The sequence below is a fragment of the Penicillium oxalicum genome, chromosome VII (genome assembly GCF_001723175.1).
Source record: "Penicillium oxalicum strain HP7-1 chromosome VII, whole genome shotgun sequence".
Classification (NCBI taxonomy): Eukaryota; Fungi; Ascomycota; class Eurotiomycetes; order Eurotiales; family Aspergillaceae; genus Penicillium; species Penicillium oxalicum.
In genome coordinates, this window is record NC_064656.1 from 928,917 (window position 1) to 941,941 (window position 13,025).

Consider the following 13,025-nt stretch of genomic DNA (forward strand, 5'->3'; position numbering starts at 1 on the left):
GGCTCGTGGCTGACGGCTGGCCGGCAGGGCTGCCAACCGCCGAACGTCTTGTCAAAAAGAATAAAAAAAGAATAAAAAAAGGCAAACAGAAATACCCTCACATACTCCAGCACTGCACTATTCTAATGACCACGAGTACACAATACGATGGATCATCGTGTTATTTTTGCAAAAATTACCACAAAGGTAAATGCCGCTCGGCTCTTCGGCCGGAGTATGACATGATAATATCGACGCCTCATTCACTAGTTCTTGATCCTGGCAGAGACAACTTCAACCTCAAACGGCCCCGTTTGGGCAATGGTCAAGGTCTCACTGAAGCCGAATTGGGTCATTGTTCTTGGCGGAGCGACATCCGGCTCAAATGAATTTCCTGAAGTGCGTTCGTTTTATTCAATGTCCACTGTTGCGATTCAGCTCTCGTGGCAAATCATGAGCCTAGATCTGTCCTCTGGGTCAATTCGTCTGACATGCATCAAGGCATGGTCAATGTCTGGGAATCACCAGATGTTGATCTCTACTACATACGGAGATTTTCTAAATTTGAGTTGCGATCGCTGTCTCAGATACACATGTGTCGTCGATGTTGGACAGGCAGGCATCTCCGCAATGCTACCACTATACCCACAATCGAATTCTTCTCTCTTTATTCTCCGCGCAGTAGAAATTGGTTTTTTTGAACCGTCACTCGGGCTCTGGCCGTTCCATGTTGAATGCATTTGGTCTATCAAAATCCAAGCCGACGGCCTGAATGGCATGTTTTCCTTTCCTGAGTATTTTATCTTGGAGTCAGCTTCCCCTTACAGTTGCTCTTGACCACGTATAATGGAATGAGAGACTTTTGACATGCTCATGAAGCTCGCTTTCTAATTCGATGTCTCTTCAATGCAGAGGTAGTCGGTCCAACTTCCTTGCTGGGTCCGCTCCTTGTGGATCCATCGCTTCGGAGTTGCAACAACGCCAGGTAAGCCCCCTAGGCCAGAGAATGCCTCGGCTAAAAACAATGACCCAATGGGGGTTAATTTCATCTAGGCTTCCTCTCTGAAGGAAAATGACTGTGCGCGCTGCAACAGAAATGGAATAGTTCATGGTATACCGCAATTTTTTTTTTTTTCGCTCCAAAGTAGTTTCTGGATTGTGAAGGATCTGATCCACAAGTAGTTTGCAGTTAGAGGCTGTTCCGAATGGATGTAAGCCCGCATGTGTCTGGGATTCTTAGGTTGGATGACTTGCCCATAGCCACGGTGATTGTCTGTCTTTTTCGTCTTCGACAGATCGTCTGGAGGTTGTAAGCTTATTACACCCCCAACGATGGCGAATACTCCTCTGCAAGATGCGGCTCTGGGGATATTGATTGTATTCACTGCTCTTGGCGGGATCGCAGTGGGTTTGCGACTCTGGAGCCGGAAGATCAAACGATCGGCACTGAGTATTGGTGCGTATCGCATGGCACTCCATCGATCGGCTATTGAAGATCATCCGCTGATTGATTCGACCCAGATGATTATTTGATGGTGATAGGATATGTATGCCTTCCACGAGGTCGCAGTTTTGCTGTTCTGCATTCGAGTCATGACCGCGAGCTCACGCAAGAACCTTATAGGCATTGTCTGTTGTCCAAACGGTCACATCCTGGTATTGTGAGTATGGAAAAGGGCCCCTACTCAGCAGGCGAGAGATCATCTCGCATTCGGTGGGCGCGCGGGACACTGACTTGAGGAAAACCTCAGACATCAAGGCCAACTATGTCGGATGGCATAAAAAACAAATACCGGTGGAAGAATATAACCTCAAGACGGCGATGATTGTAAGCACTCGATGAGAGTTCAGGGGAGGCCATGTTGTCAACTGTCGGGATGAAGCTGACACTGGGTGCACAGTGGAATTATGTCGTTCAGCTCGTCTACAACCCAGCATTGACGTTCATCAAGCTGTCTATCTTGATGTTTCTGCGCCGACTCGACAGCCGTTCCCGCATCGTCACAATTCTTATTTGGTTCTCCACAGCTTTCGTAATCGGTCTCTTTGTCACGGTTCTCTTTGTCGACATCTTTCAGTGTCGTCCAGTTGCGCGTGTCTACGATTTCTCGCTGCAAGGCTCATGTATCAATCAAGGTGTCTTTTACGTTTCGACTGCGGCATTGAACCTGTTCACGGATCTCGTGGTGATGGCGATTCCAATCATCATCACATGGAAACTTCAAATGCCCGTGCGACAAAAGGTGGCAGTATGCTTCATCCTGTCTCTCGGTGGAATGTGAGTGAAACTGCCCATGTCAGACGGATTTTCCCTCGCGTTCCAAACTTTGAGCCATAAGGGGAGAAAAGAAAGGGAAAAAGGCCCTTCCAAAGTACATGACGCTAATTCTAGCCTGTCATCAAGTGCGACTGCCATCGGAGTCTGGCGCATTGTCATCCTCGCCCAAGCCTTTATCGTCAAAGCGCCGAACCCAGATCCCACATATGACATCAGCTTCGTTTCTTCGGCCGTCGAGTGCAATGTCGCCGTCATCACCGCCTGTGCCCCGTCGCTGAAATCTATTGCACGAAAATACATCCCCAGACTACTTGGCACCTCACGCCGCGATACCTCCGGCTATGGGGCTGGAACGAGCGGCTCGCGCAGTCGCTTTCCGGGATCGAAAATATTCACGGGAAACAAGTCACAGCTCCGCTCCAACGCGGACGATGACTACGAGATGGGCAATGCAACGGCTGGGGCCGCCGTCAGTGCTGGTAACCGGGGCAGCGGGCATTTTGACATGCGCAAGTATCGTCGCAATGGAGACAGTGTCAGTCTCAGCAGTGGGAGCTTGGAAGGAGCCACCGGGATTGTCAAGACGATGGATGTGTCGGTCAAATACACCGATGGTCGAGGGACCATGGAGGACGGGCGGTCCAGAGACAACAAGCATTCAAGTGTCGACAGTCTCGTATGAGAAAGTGGAAAGCGACCAGACCTTTCTTCCCCGATGGCGAGTTCCCGAATCAAAGGGGGGAAAAGACAAGACTTTTTCCCTTCCATGTGTTGTGGGAGGACATTCGACTTGTCCCAAGTCTTGGAACCTAAACCGAGATCAAATCAGTATAATTAATGCCTTCTTTGAGAACCGAGGTCAATTTTGAGGCGACGTGATACCACCTAGTTGTCTCCACGAGGCCCCCCAGAGCCCAGATCTCCGGAATGAGAGTCCTCGCAGAGTGCCGGGGCGCTGGTACTGGTACATCCTGGTGCCCGGATCTCGGAAGGTGTTTAGCGGACTTGGTCTAGGCCAGGTAGTGGAAACGTGGTTGAGGGCTTGATCATGGGAATTGTTCATGCTCAATGCGGCCACACGGCCTGTTGGGGGGGCTGGGCTCTGGTTGATCTCGTCCTCGAGGCCGTATGCAGGTTCATTATCCACCCAAGCAAATTGCTGAGAATGGAAAGGTCTCCGAATGAACGGACATCTCTCCACGCGATCTCTAACTATCCCGAACTTTTTCGCGAGTCAAAAGGGAAGAAACAGACCAGTCAGTAAATTTAATTCGAGGAGACAGGCTCGTAGTGGAAATGAATGACGGTCTCGGAGACGATCATCTATCATCCGCCAAGAGCGTATTCGCGTCCCCTGGCGTCCGCCCATGGCCAGCAAAGCTTTTCAAATAATTGGGATTTCCGGTAGAGAAGCATTTTATTGAGCTGCGATAAGTGAGGTGTCTCAAGTATTGATTTTTCGCGCGGTCGTTTCCAGATTTGGATGTCGCAGCGTCGGGTATCATGCACGTCAAGTGAACCATATTTGGGGTGCCCCCACTACCCTTGAAAAGCCCGTGAACCTCCAATTCGAGAAAATAGTGAAAGTTGACCGAGTCATTGACTTTGCATTGCTATTAGACTTCTAGAAGCTCTTAGCTTGGGATAGAGCTAATCGTAGGGAACTGTAGCATCTTAGATCCCGATTAGGCTCGTTTTTGCGCCCAAAACCTATGTTTGACATTTGGAGGAGACAAGATGGGGTTACGAGTATAAGCTGCCCGCAAGTATCAAGTCAGGAAATTCGCATTTATAAATGAGGTGACTCTCTGCTTGTTTCCTTGAATAGATTTCATCTCTCATCTTGCTTTCCACCAAAGGCTATAAGAGGACAGAGAAAAGACTCCAGTCGAGACCCTAGGTGCACGCTGCAACACTCTTCTCCCCTCCTCAGGGCAAAGGAGCTTATTTCACAATGGTTGGCTATATCTTCTCGTCCGAAGAAGATGCAAAAATTCTGATGTTACATGGTAAGAAATTCACCAAGATTGGACTCTTTAAGTGTTGCTTCAATTGTGCTAGGAGCAACAGTTTACACCCTTTTCATTTTCAGGAAATGGACAATCGCAAGATTTTTTCGAACGCAAGACTCAATTTCTTCAGGATGCGATACACGAGATGCTACTAGATCAGCGGTCGGAGAACACCTCAAGCAGTGAACTTCGGAATGTCCAGTTTGTCTATCCTTCTGGGATTTTGCCTGCCAATCCTGATCATTCATTTGATGAAGAGCCCGGCAGTATGCGGTCTTGGGGATACGGAGATCCCAGATACGATCAAATCGTGGGCATCGAGCGCGCGGTTCATCACGTCCTTGCGGTGATGGAGACTCAAGGCCCTTTTGTCGGTATCGTCGGATTCTCTTCTGGATCTGCGGTCGCGGCAATAGTGACCTCCTTGTTGGAAAAACGGAAATCCATATGCGGGTTTCGCCTCAACGTCAGTGCTAGACTCTATGTTCTCCCTCGATATTTCGTCTGGTAGGTGAGGCACTGACACATTCCGCTGCTAGTCGACTCATCCTCGGCTCAAGTTTGCAGCTTTCTTCAGCGGCTTCCAACTCGAGCATCCTCGTTATCGGTCAATCTACAGCACTCAAATAGAAACGCCCACCTTGCATGTCATTGGAACTTTGGACGCAATGATCTTACCATCACAGTCCCTGCGACTCGTTGCCTCTTGCGACAGACCCGAGGAGTTTCATTTCTTCGGGGCCCATTATGTCCCTCGATCAAAGGCATTGATCGAAACCTTTAAAGCGTTTGTGAAGGGTCATCTTATCGACGACGACACGGATGCAGAGGACAACTGGGAGGATTTTGATGATTTGCCCAACAGCTGCATCACTGTTTTAACCAAGACAATGGACTGTGCACACTGGGTGTGATATACAGTTATAGCTAGCTAGGTATATTGAGACCATCAAGACATGATTGGAGTGGACACGGGTGTCATGGTGTCTTGTGCTCACTTGGACATGGTGAACAAGAAATTATGACAGATGCGATACTCGTACATCCTTTGATATTCTTTGCCCCGAGAGCATGCGAGCTGTTACATGGAAAACCTCAGTGATAATTTCAACGGGAACATCGCCGATCGTGACGATGAGGGGAAACCTTTGCTGTCTCCAATAATTTTACCCCAACTTTTTGTGCCTCGGGAGAGGTTTGACTTTACCTTGTCTCTTTCCCCTCCAACTTGCAATACCTACACGTCGTCCAGTCTTTTCTCACCTTGGAGGATCTGAGAGATTGAATTTCAGCAAGTTTTTCATTATGGCGCAACAGTACGAGCTCCCGTTCAAGGTATGTGTGATCGCTCGTCTCTCTAGTCCACTGCGCATGTCCAGCTTCAGTAGTCCTCAGCATAGATGGCGGGGGCCACTTCGGAAAGAAGTCCGAAGTGTTTGCCCATGCAGATGAACATCTTCCTTTCGCGCCATGAAGAATGTCAACACAGGCTAAGTCGTCGGTACAACCACTAGCTTCAAGATCCGTCTTTACTCCATTTTGACTCCTTTGTCGGCAATGCATGGGTGACAGCCAAGAGCGGAAAGCGCTTCGAGGTAGTTGACCCAGGTACTGACACGACATGGGCGAGCTGTCCCAACAATAGCGCCGAGGACGTGGACGCCGTCGTGAACACGGCACACGCTGCCTTTGAAGAATTCCGCAAAGTGAATCCCCGTCAACGCGCCCAATGGTTGCTCAAGTGGCACGACTTGGTGACGGAGGCCAAGGACGATCTCGCGCAAATCGTCACCCACGAGACTGGGAAGCCTCTTGCCGAATCTTACGGTGAGCTCGATTACTCGCTCGGATTTCTCTGGTGGTTTGCTGGAGAAGCAGAGCGCATTCAGGGATCGGTCTCGGTGCCTGCTGCGCCCAATCGCCGGCTGTTCACGATCAAGCAGCCGATCGGGGTGGCAGCTGCGCTGGTACCTTGGAATTTCCCAATCGCGATGGTGCTGCGAAAAGTTGGCGCAGCACTCGCAGCTGGATGTACGATGATCGTCAAGCCCAGTCCTGAAACGCCCATTTCCGCACTTGTGCTAGCCGAGCTGGCGCAACGCGCAGGAATTCCCGCCGGAGTCTTGAATATCTTGACAACAGACTTGGAGAACACTCCGTCTCTGAGTGAAACACTGTGCAAGCACCCACTGGTCAAGAAAGTGACTTTCACGGGCTCGACCCGAGTTGGCAAGCTAATCGCCGCTCATTGCGCACACGGCTTGAAGAAGCTCACTCTCGAACTCGGGGGAAACTGTCCGTTCCTGGTGTTCGATGACGCAAATCTAGATCAGGCACTGGATCAGCTGATGGCGCTCAAATGGCGCCATGCAGGCCAAGCCTGTATCACAGCCAACCGTATCTATGTCCAAGCCGGCGTCTACGATCGCTTTGCGTCAATGTTGAAAGAGCGCACGAGTGCTCTGAAAGTCGGTCATGGTGCTGCGGACGGTACCACAATGGGTCCCTTGACCACTCCCCGCAGTATTGACAAAGCCATCGCTCAAGTTGAAGATGCTCGCAAGCACGGTGCAGAGGTCCTGCTGGGAGGCAACCGGATGAGCGCGCAAAAGGGATACTTTTTCGAGCCAACCATTCTCACAGGAATGACAGACAAGATGCAGATTTCGCATGAGGAGTCCTTTGCCCCTATCGCGGCATTGTACCGGTTCGAGAGCGAGGAAGAAGTGGTAAATTTGGCGAATAAGACTAGCATGGGTCTAGCCAGCTACGCTTTCACCAAGAATATTGATCGGATGTGGCGCTTGCTCGAGAACCTTGAGGCTGGCATGATCGGTATGAATACGGGTATGTTTTTTCAAGCGTCTCCTCGATCGTTCGCATCTCACAATGCTAATGCGGTGCTCGAAGGAAATTCATCTGCTGCTGAATCTCCGTTTGGCGGCATGAAGGAATCAGGATACGGTAAAGAGAGTGGCAAAGATGTTGCCGTCAACGAATATCTGGTGACCAAAACGGGAACTCTGACAATTGAGGGCCAATACTGAATGCTTGAGATTAGTGGACACAGGAGAGGTGTCTACTGGACGAGGTCAACACCTGTTTACTGTGGCAGTAGCGCTTGAGTAGAGAGACCAGTGTGTCTTGAGGCAGAAACACTCTGATGAAGGGCTAGTGCAGACGGGTGTCGGCGGTCGTCGGAATTTTCAAGTAGGAGAATCGATTTGATTGTTACTTTATTCGAGACTGGGATACTTTGAATATTAAAAGGTAAAATTTGGATTGAAAGACATTAATATTAACCTTGGTAAATTTAATGCGGCCTGGACAGATACGGAGGCATCTTTGAGCATTGAAGTATCGTTTGACAATAGAGGGGTGACAAGAATAAGTTCCGCGGCCGAGACTCCTCAATCGCATTGTGTTCTCATGCCACTGCGCCTTTGAAGTAGTACCTCATGCATTGCTCACACCATCCTGCATGGCTTTGAGATGCGCAAAAGAGTCAGTGTCCTCGCCCAGCGACCACGCCATCACTCCACCAATGTTCTTAGCCTTGACGATGTCCGCAAACTTGCGAGCAATCAGCTCCGGAGTATCCCAGGACCAGAACAGATTGGTCGACTCATCCCAGTAGTACTGACCACCAGCCTTGTCGTCAGTCATGCCGTCCTTAGTGGCGCGACGCCAGGAATCGGTGATAGAGATGCCCTTGCAAGTGCCGTAGTCAGACTGGCATCCAGCCATGCAAAAGTCGTCCCCGGTGCCACTTTGAGCAAATTAGCAATTCGGCATTAAGAAAGAAGTTGGGGGATGAATCTTGGAGATCCTTACCAATTGCCATACGCACTGCAGCAAGATCCCTCGGGACATTTGGAAGCCTCAGCATATCCACACTTGCCGTTGGAGGACGCCTTGAGATTAGCGGGAGGAGCAGCCATATTGCCCTTCTCGAAGGTAAAGGCACCGCTCTTTCCATTGTCAGAACCATCGTCGTTCTCCAGCTGGATGACGCTGCAGCCAATGGGGTGCTCTTTGCAGTCGGACTTGGGGTCGGTGGTGAACCATTTGGCGTAGTAAGCAAAGCCAAGGTTCAATTTCTCAGGCTCAGCACCAATATCAAGGTATGCCTGGATGGTGTCGAGGGATCCTTGCACATCGGTGTGGTGCGCGGTGACATTGTCGCGACGATTCATGAGATCGTATGTCATAACATTGACCATATCGACCGACTTGAAGATGGCTGGACCCTGCTCTTTGGTGAAGGCGATGAAGTCCTGGCGGCGGCCGGGAACCGCAATAGACAGGACCTTGTCACCAATGGCTTCACGAATAGCCGCAAGGAACAAGGGATAAGTCTCGATTTCGTCGACCTTGGCCGAGTTGGGAACTTGCTTGTAGTCCTGGCCGTTGCCGCCGGGATACTCCCAGTCAATGTCTACACCTGATATCAGAATCCAACACTAGAATGACAAGATAAAAGGGTTCCATACCAACACCGTCAAATTTGTTCGCATCCAGCATTGCGGCGACATTTTTCGCAAAGCGTTTCCGTGATGTTTCGTCTTTGGCCCCTTCGGAGAAGCCCGCTGTATCGCCCCAGCCACCAATTGCAATCATGAGCTTCGTGTCGGGTCCGAATCGCTTACGCATGGTATCCACGGGCTCAAATGGTGTGAACGCGGGAGTAGAATCGGAGTTGAAGATTTTTGTGGGAGCAAATGCCATGATTGCATAGTCGATGCCGGCTGTCTGATCGCTCCCGGGAAGATCGACAGTGTGATATCTGAGCGTCACATGAGTCCCGGCTCAATAAGACTGGGGGAAGCCAACATACTCATCGATGTACATGCCGAAGCGTAACGCAACGGCGCTTCGAGCGGCCAGCAGGCCGAGAGCGATGCGCTTCAGCATCACGTAAACCTCTGCACGAAATTCCCAACACTTGGTAATTCTAAAGAAAGCTAACACAGCAGCGTCTTGAGGGCAGCCCGAGTGTGAGGGTACAGGCCCAGACTGATCTCGAAAGATATAGGAGAGTCGTGAGAGGGCGTGGCTACGCTATTAAATTGGCGGCAGGGTCAAACAGTTCTCCAGGTATGAACCTGGTCTACAACTGCTTTAAAGTGTCGAGCCCTCACATAAGAAATGGCAAAACACTCGTTGAACTAGACCGTCGATAGTTTCCTATATCGGTCAGAATGCGCGTGGGCAGAGCCTGCACCCTTCATAGTCAACAATGCAGCCCAGATATTCGCCTGTGATGCATAGAAGCAATGTGTGGAGTGCACGCGCCTCACTGCATCCCTGTCTCGAGGTGGAGCTAAAGCGGAGCCTTGCCGCAGTTCAATATCGCACCAGTATCTTGATCGTGAGTTAATCATGGGGAGAGGGCCACAAGTCAGAGAAATCGGGCGTTCGGAATGCCCAGCACGTTGAAAGGCTTCGTGTCGAATCGAACATGAAGGGTGTCTATTGGGTCAAAGAACTTCATATTTGAGAAGTGAAGCAAGCTTGAATCAACAGAGAACCGGTAAAGTTGTTTCTGCGTTAGGAAGGGATCAGTCACTATGCTGACATGCCAGGCCGGGGACACGTCCATTCCGTAGTACATAACATTCCTATGCCGTTGCGGAATTTTGTCTCAAGAACACATTCTCCAATCATGATCTGGAACACAACCGTCTGTGACAGGTTCAGCTGTATCAAAGGAGACGAAACCTTGGGGCTGAAAGACGAAGCAAATGCCGTTGTTGCGTAGATGTGAACACAGAGATCTCTAAACTACATTCTCCCTCCACCGAGGGTCAAAAGGACATGGGAGGCATTACGTGACAGGGGGAACTTTGAAAACTTGGATTATGCAAAACTCAAGGGGTATAAGATGTGAGTTAGTAACACAAGACACGAGATGATAGAACGGGGTTGGTAAATGTATGAGAAGAAGACAAGAGAGCTAAATGGGCCGCTTGCTTTTCAGTTCCAATGCCGCCGAATGATGGGCCGTGCGGGATCCCACGGACCGATGACTACATTCTTGTACTTCTGCAGACTGATGAGCCACCAGCTACAGCCACCCATGGCGAAGGCAGTCAAGAGGCTGCCAAGGAAGGATCCAATGACCGCGGAGCCCCAACCTCCACCCAGTGTCGTGCCGACAGCACCTCCGGCGATGATGACCAGGCCCAGCGTCAGCAGGACATGACCGGTCCAAGATTTCTGACGTAGTTGACGCCGGAAGATGGGGAACAGCCCAAAGACTTCCATGGAAAACAGCATCAGACTGAACACGTGGGTGGTGGAAGGCAAACGGGATGCCAGCACGGTGGATGCCATCACCGCAGCATTGGTGGAGAGCGAAGCTGGGAACTTGGTTGTGGCGCCAGCACCTTCTCCACTCCCATAGTCAAATGAGAATATGTTCATGATCAATAGCCAACAGCTCAATGCCCAGATAGAGTCACTGGCGGTCGATTTTGTCAGAGATTTGAGAATGGGACTCAGTCCCAGCAGTGAAAAGTAGATGAGAAACGCTGATTTTACTGTTGCCAGCCGCTGACGATTACGGGATGAGAACAGCGATGCTCGCTCGATTTCCGGCAAATCTGCTTGAGCAACAGCAGTGCCGGGAGACGCCGAGGACACCGCGGAGTGTAAAGAGGAGTCCCCAATCCCACCAGGACTGGCGTTCTCATCGGCAGCCAGGTGGGACATACCATCCTTGGATGCCGTCGGAGAGATTGAGAGACCAAGCCCGTGGATGGTATCTGCTTTTGCGGCAGTCGACTGGGGGTCGTTGGCAGATGGATTGGGCGCACTGGCGATCGAGCTCGAAGTAGACTCGTCATCCTCTCCCCCGACACCGACGATGTTTCGTGCGAGCTCTGTCTGCTCTTCCCAGATCCAGTTGTCCCACAGGATCCAGCCCATGGCTGTACCGACACTACCCCAGCAAACAATCGAGACGGGGCTCACCCGATCTTGGACGATGCCGACGAAGCAGCAGATGAAAATGACGACTGAGCAAACATGCTGGACGATAACAGTCGAGTCTGCCACCAGAGGCCAGAAGTCGTAGGGCCTCACACGGGGGTTTCTTTGAAGGTGATCCAAAAAGGTCTCGGTGTCGGTATAGTTATCGGGATCTGTCGTAACGAACATTAGGCTTGAGAATGCCACAAGAGCCCATGCTCACTCGCAGCATGTGTGAAAAAAAAAACTTACACGACTGTTTGACCCAGAGAAGTTTCTTCCAAGCGCCTTTCCGCCTTCGACGCGCGCCTGAAGCACCAATCTTCCCCGCGTCCTTACGGGTGAGGTCGGCACCAAGGGTCCCGCGCGATGGCAACAAGGTCGCAAGGCCTGAATCGGCCACCCTCAAAGAACGCAACCCATCCTCGTAATTCAGTGGCACAGAGCGCACCCGTGATAGGGAATGATTGAAGTAGGCATCCTCTGGGGCAAGTCGATCAGGGTCAGGGATACGCTCTGGCCCGGGGGACTCAGGGCCTGAGACTCGATTCGGGTGCGTGTCGACGGGAACGGGCGGTGGAATTGGGAATAGTGACGAAGCTGGTGAAATCATCGAGCTTTGGCGACCAGCATGAATGTAAAACGGTCGCAGCAAGACACTCTAGGGAGGCCGCGAGTGACTGGAGGGCGCTTCAGCCATGCAGATCGATCCCTCCCACGTGTCTGCGGTGTCTGGTCATGTGACTTGTGCGGCCTTCAGCTATGGATTTGAGTCAACCTCGAGCGTCAATAAAACAATTGGAGTACGGCGGAGAAAGGGGGCTCCATCTCAGAGTCTCCATATATTGTGTCTCTTATAATACAGGTCATGACTTGACATTTATCGTCAAGTATCTTCCCAGTCATCTTATTAGTCCAGCGACGGTTATTTGTGCGCCTAGTAAAGTTCTGACAACATTAGGGGTGTACCTATACCTGGTTCTCTCCGCCAGACAGTGTTCTGGTTCGCTAAAGGTTATATAATCTTCCACATTGTATTGCTCCACAAACTGTGCATTATATTTGCCTACTTGTATATACCAAGATACATGTGCAAAGAAATTCATTTTTTTGACTAAATAACAAGGCACACGATGTTTAGGAAGTTTGACGCCATATGAGACATGTCAAAAGACGGAAGCCGCTCATATATTCTCTTTCTCAAGCGGAGGACTGCGAGAGTGGGGGGACGTTACGGGTTCTGAGTGAGCCAATTGCATGTGTGTCCCGTCAGATGGCGGGGTTCGAGGATCTTGAATCGAGCGTGGGCAGCAAAGCCAGGCGACTTGTTTCATGAGACGGTGGTTTCTAGGTGTGTGTGTATAACGATAGCAGATTTTGAGCGAGGTGGACGGGGTCCCGGCACAAAATATTGCTGTTTGGGTCCGAGACAAATTTTCATGTGAAGAAATAAATGTGAGAACATTGAGACCTTGATGGCGTGTATTGTTGCTGAATTGATGATTCTATTTGTGTATGCATTATATAGTCTTCTGTAAACCGTAGCAGAAGGTATAGAATAGTAAATGACCGAGAAAAGAGAGACTTCACCAATCAAAAGTCTCCTCCAGACCGGATTGGCGGGCAGAGATTGATGGTCTTTGACAACGAAATTCGGAAACGCTCGCCCTCAAAGGCTGATTGAATCATAAAATCGTAAATGCCACAGGGTATCGCGGGCTGCTTTGAGAGAGAGAGAGAGAGAGAGAAAGAAAGATGGGCAAGGGACGAGAAAGGTTTTGGGA

General features: G+C 50.4%; 5 protein-coding genes across 5 annotated transcripts; 3 read left to right on the forward strand and 2 right to left on the reverse strand.

Annotated features, from left to right (window-relative positions):
• Nucleotides 1-1,311: 1,311 nt before the first annotated feature.
• POX_g08858 (uncharacterized protein) lies at nt 1,312-2,939 on the forward strand (the record flags this gene model as incomplete). The annotated part of the gene is made up of 5 exons (XM_050117625.1): nt 1,312-1,435; nt 1,501-1,526; nt 1,604-1,807; nt 1,881-2,257; nt 2,384-2,939. The coding sequence occupies 5 exons, from the start codon at nt 1,312-1,314 to the stop codon at nt 2,937-2,939; spliced, it is 1,287 nt and encodes a 428-aa protein (XP_049965769.1).
• Nucleotides 2,940-4,211: 1,272 nt separating this feature from the next.
• Nucleotides 4,212-5,183, forward strand: POX_g08859 (uncharacterized protein; the record flags this gene model as incomplete). Its single annotated transcript, XM_050117626.1, has 3 exons — nt 4,212-4,266; nt 4,350-4,735; nt 4,809-5,183. 3 exons carry the CDS (start codon nt 4,212-4,214, stop codon nt 5,181-5,183), a joined length of 816 nt encoding a protein of 271 aa, XP_049965770.1.
• A 391-nt stretch (nt 5,184-5,574) lies between these two features.
• Nucleotides 5,575-7,316, forward strand: POX_g08860 (putative succinate-semialdehyde dehydrogenase; the record flags this gene model as incomplete). Its single annotated transcript, XM_050117627.1, has 2 exons — nt 5,575-5,604; nt 5,784-7,316. 2 exons carry the CDS (start codon nt 5,575-5,577, stop codon nt 7,314-7,316), a joined length of 1,563 nt encoding a protein of 520 aa, XP_049965771.1.
• A 409-nt stretch (nt 7,317-7,725) lies between these two features.
• Nucleotides 7,726-9,183, reverse strand: POX_g08861 (uncharacterized protein; the record flags this gene model as incomplete). Its single annotated transcript, XM_050117628.1, has 4 exons — nt 7,726-8,038; nt 8,104-8,707; nt 8,763-9,055; nt 9,107-9,183. The coding sequence occupies 4 exons, from the start codon at nt 9,181-9,183 to the stop codon at nt 7,726-7,728; spliced, it is 1,287 nt and encodes a 428-aa protein (XP_049965772.1).
• A 1,062-nt stretch (nt 9,184-10,245) lies between these two features.
• POX_g08862 (uncharacterized protein) lies at nt 10,246-11,854 on the reverse strand (the record flags this gene model as incomplete). Its single annotated transcript, XM_050117629.1, has 2 exons — nt 10,246-11,414; nt 11,494-11,854. The coding sequence occupies 2 exons, from the start codon at nt 11,852-11,854 to the stop codon at nt 10,246-10,248; spliced, it is 1,530 nt and encodes a 509-aa protein (XP_049965773.1).
• Between the last annotated feature and the right edge of the window lie 1,171 nt (nt 11,855-13,025).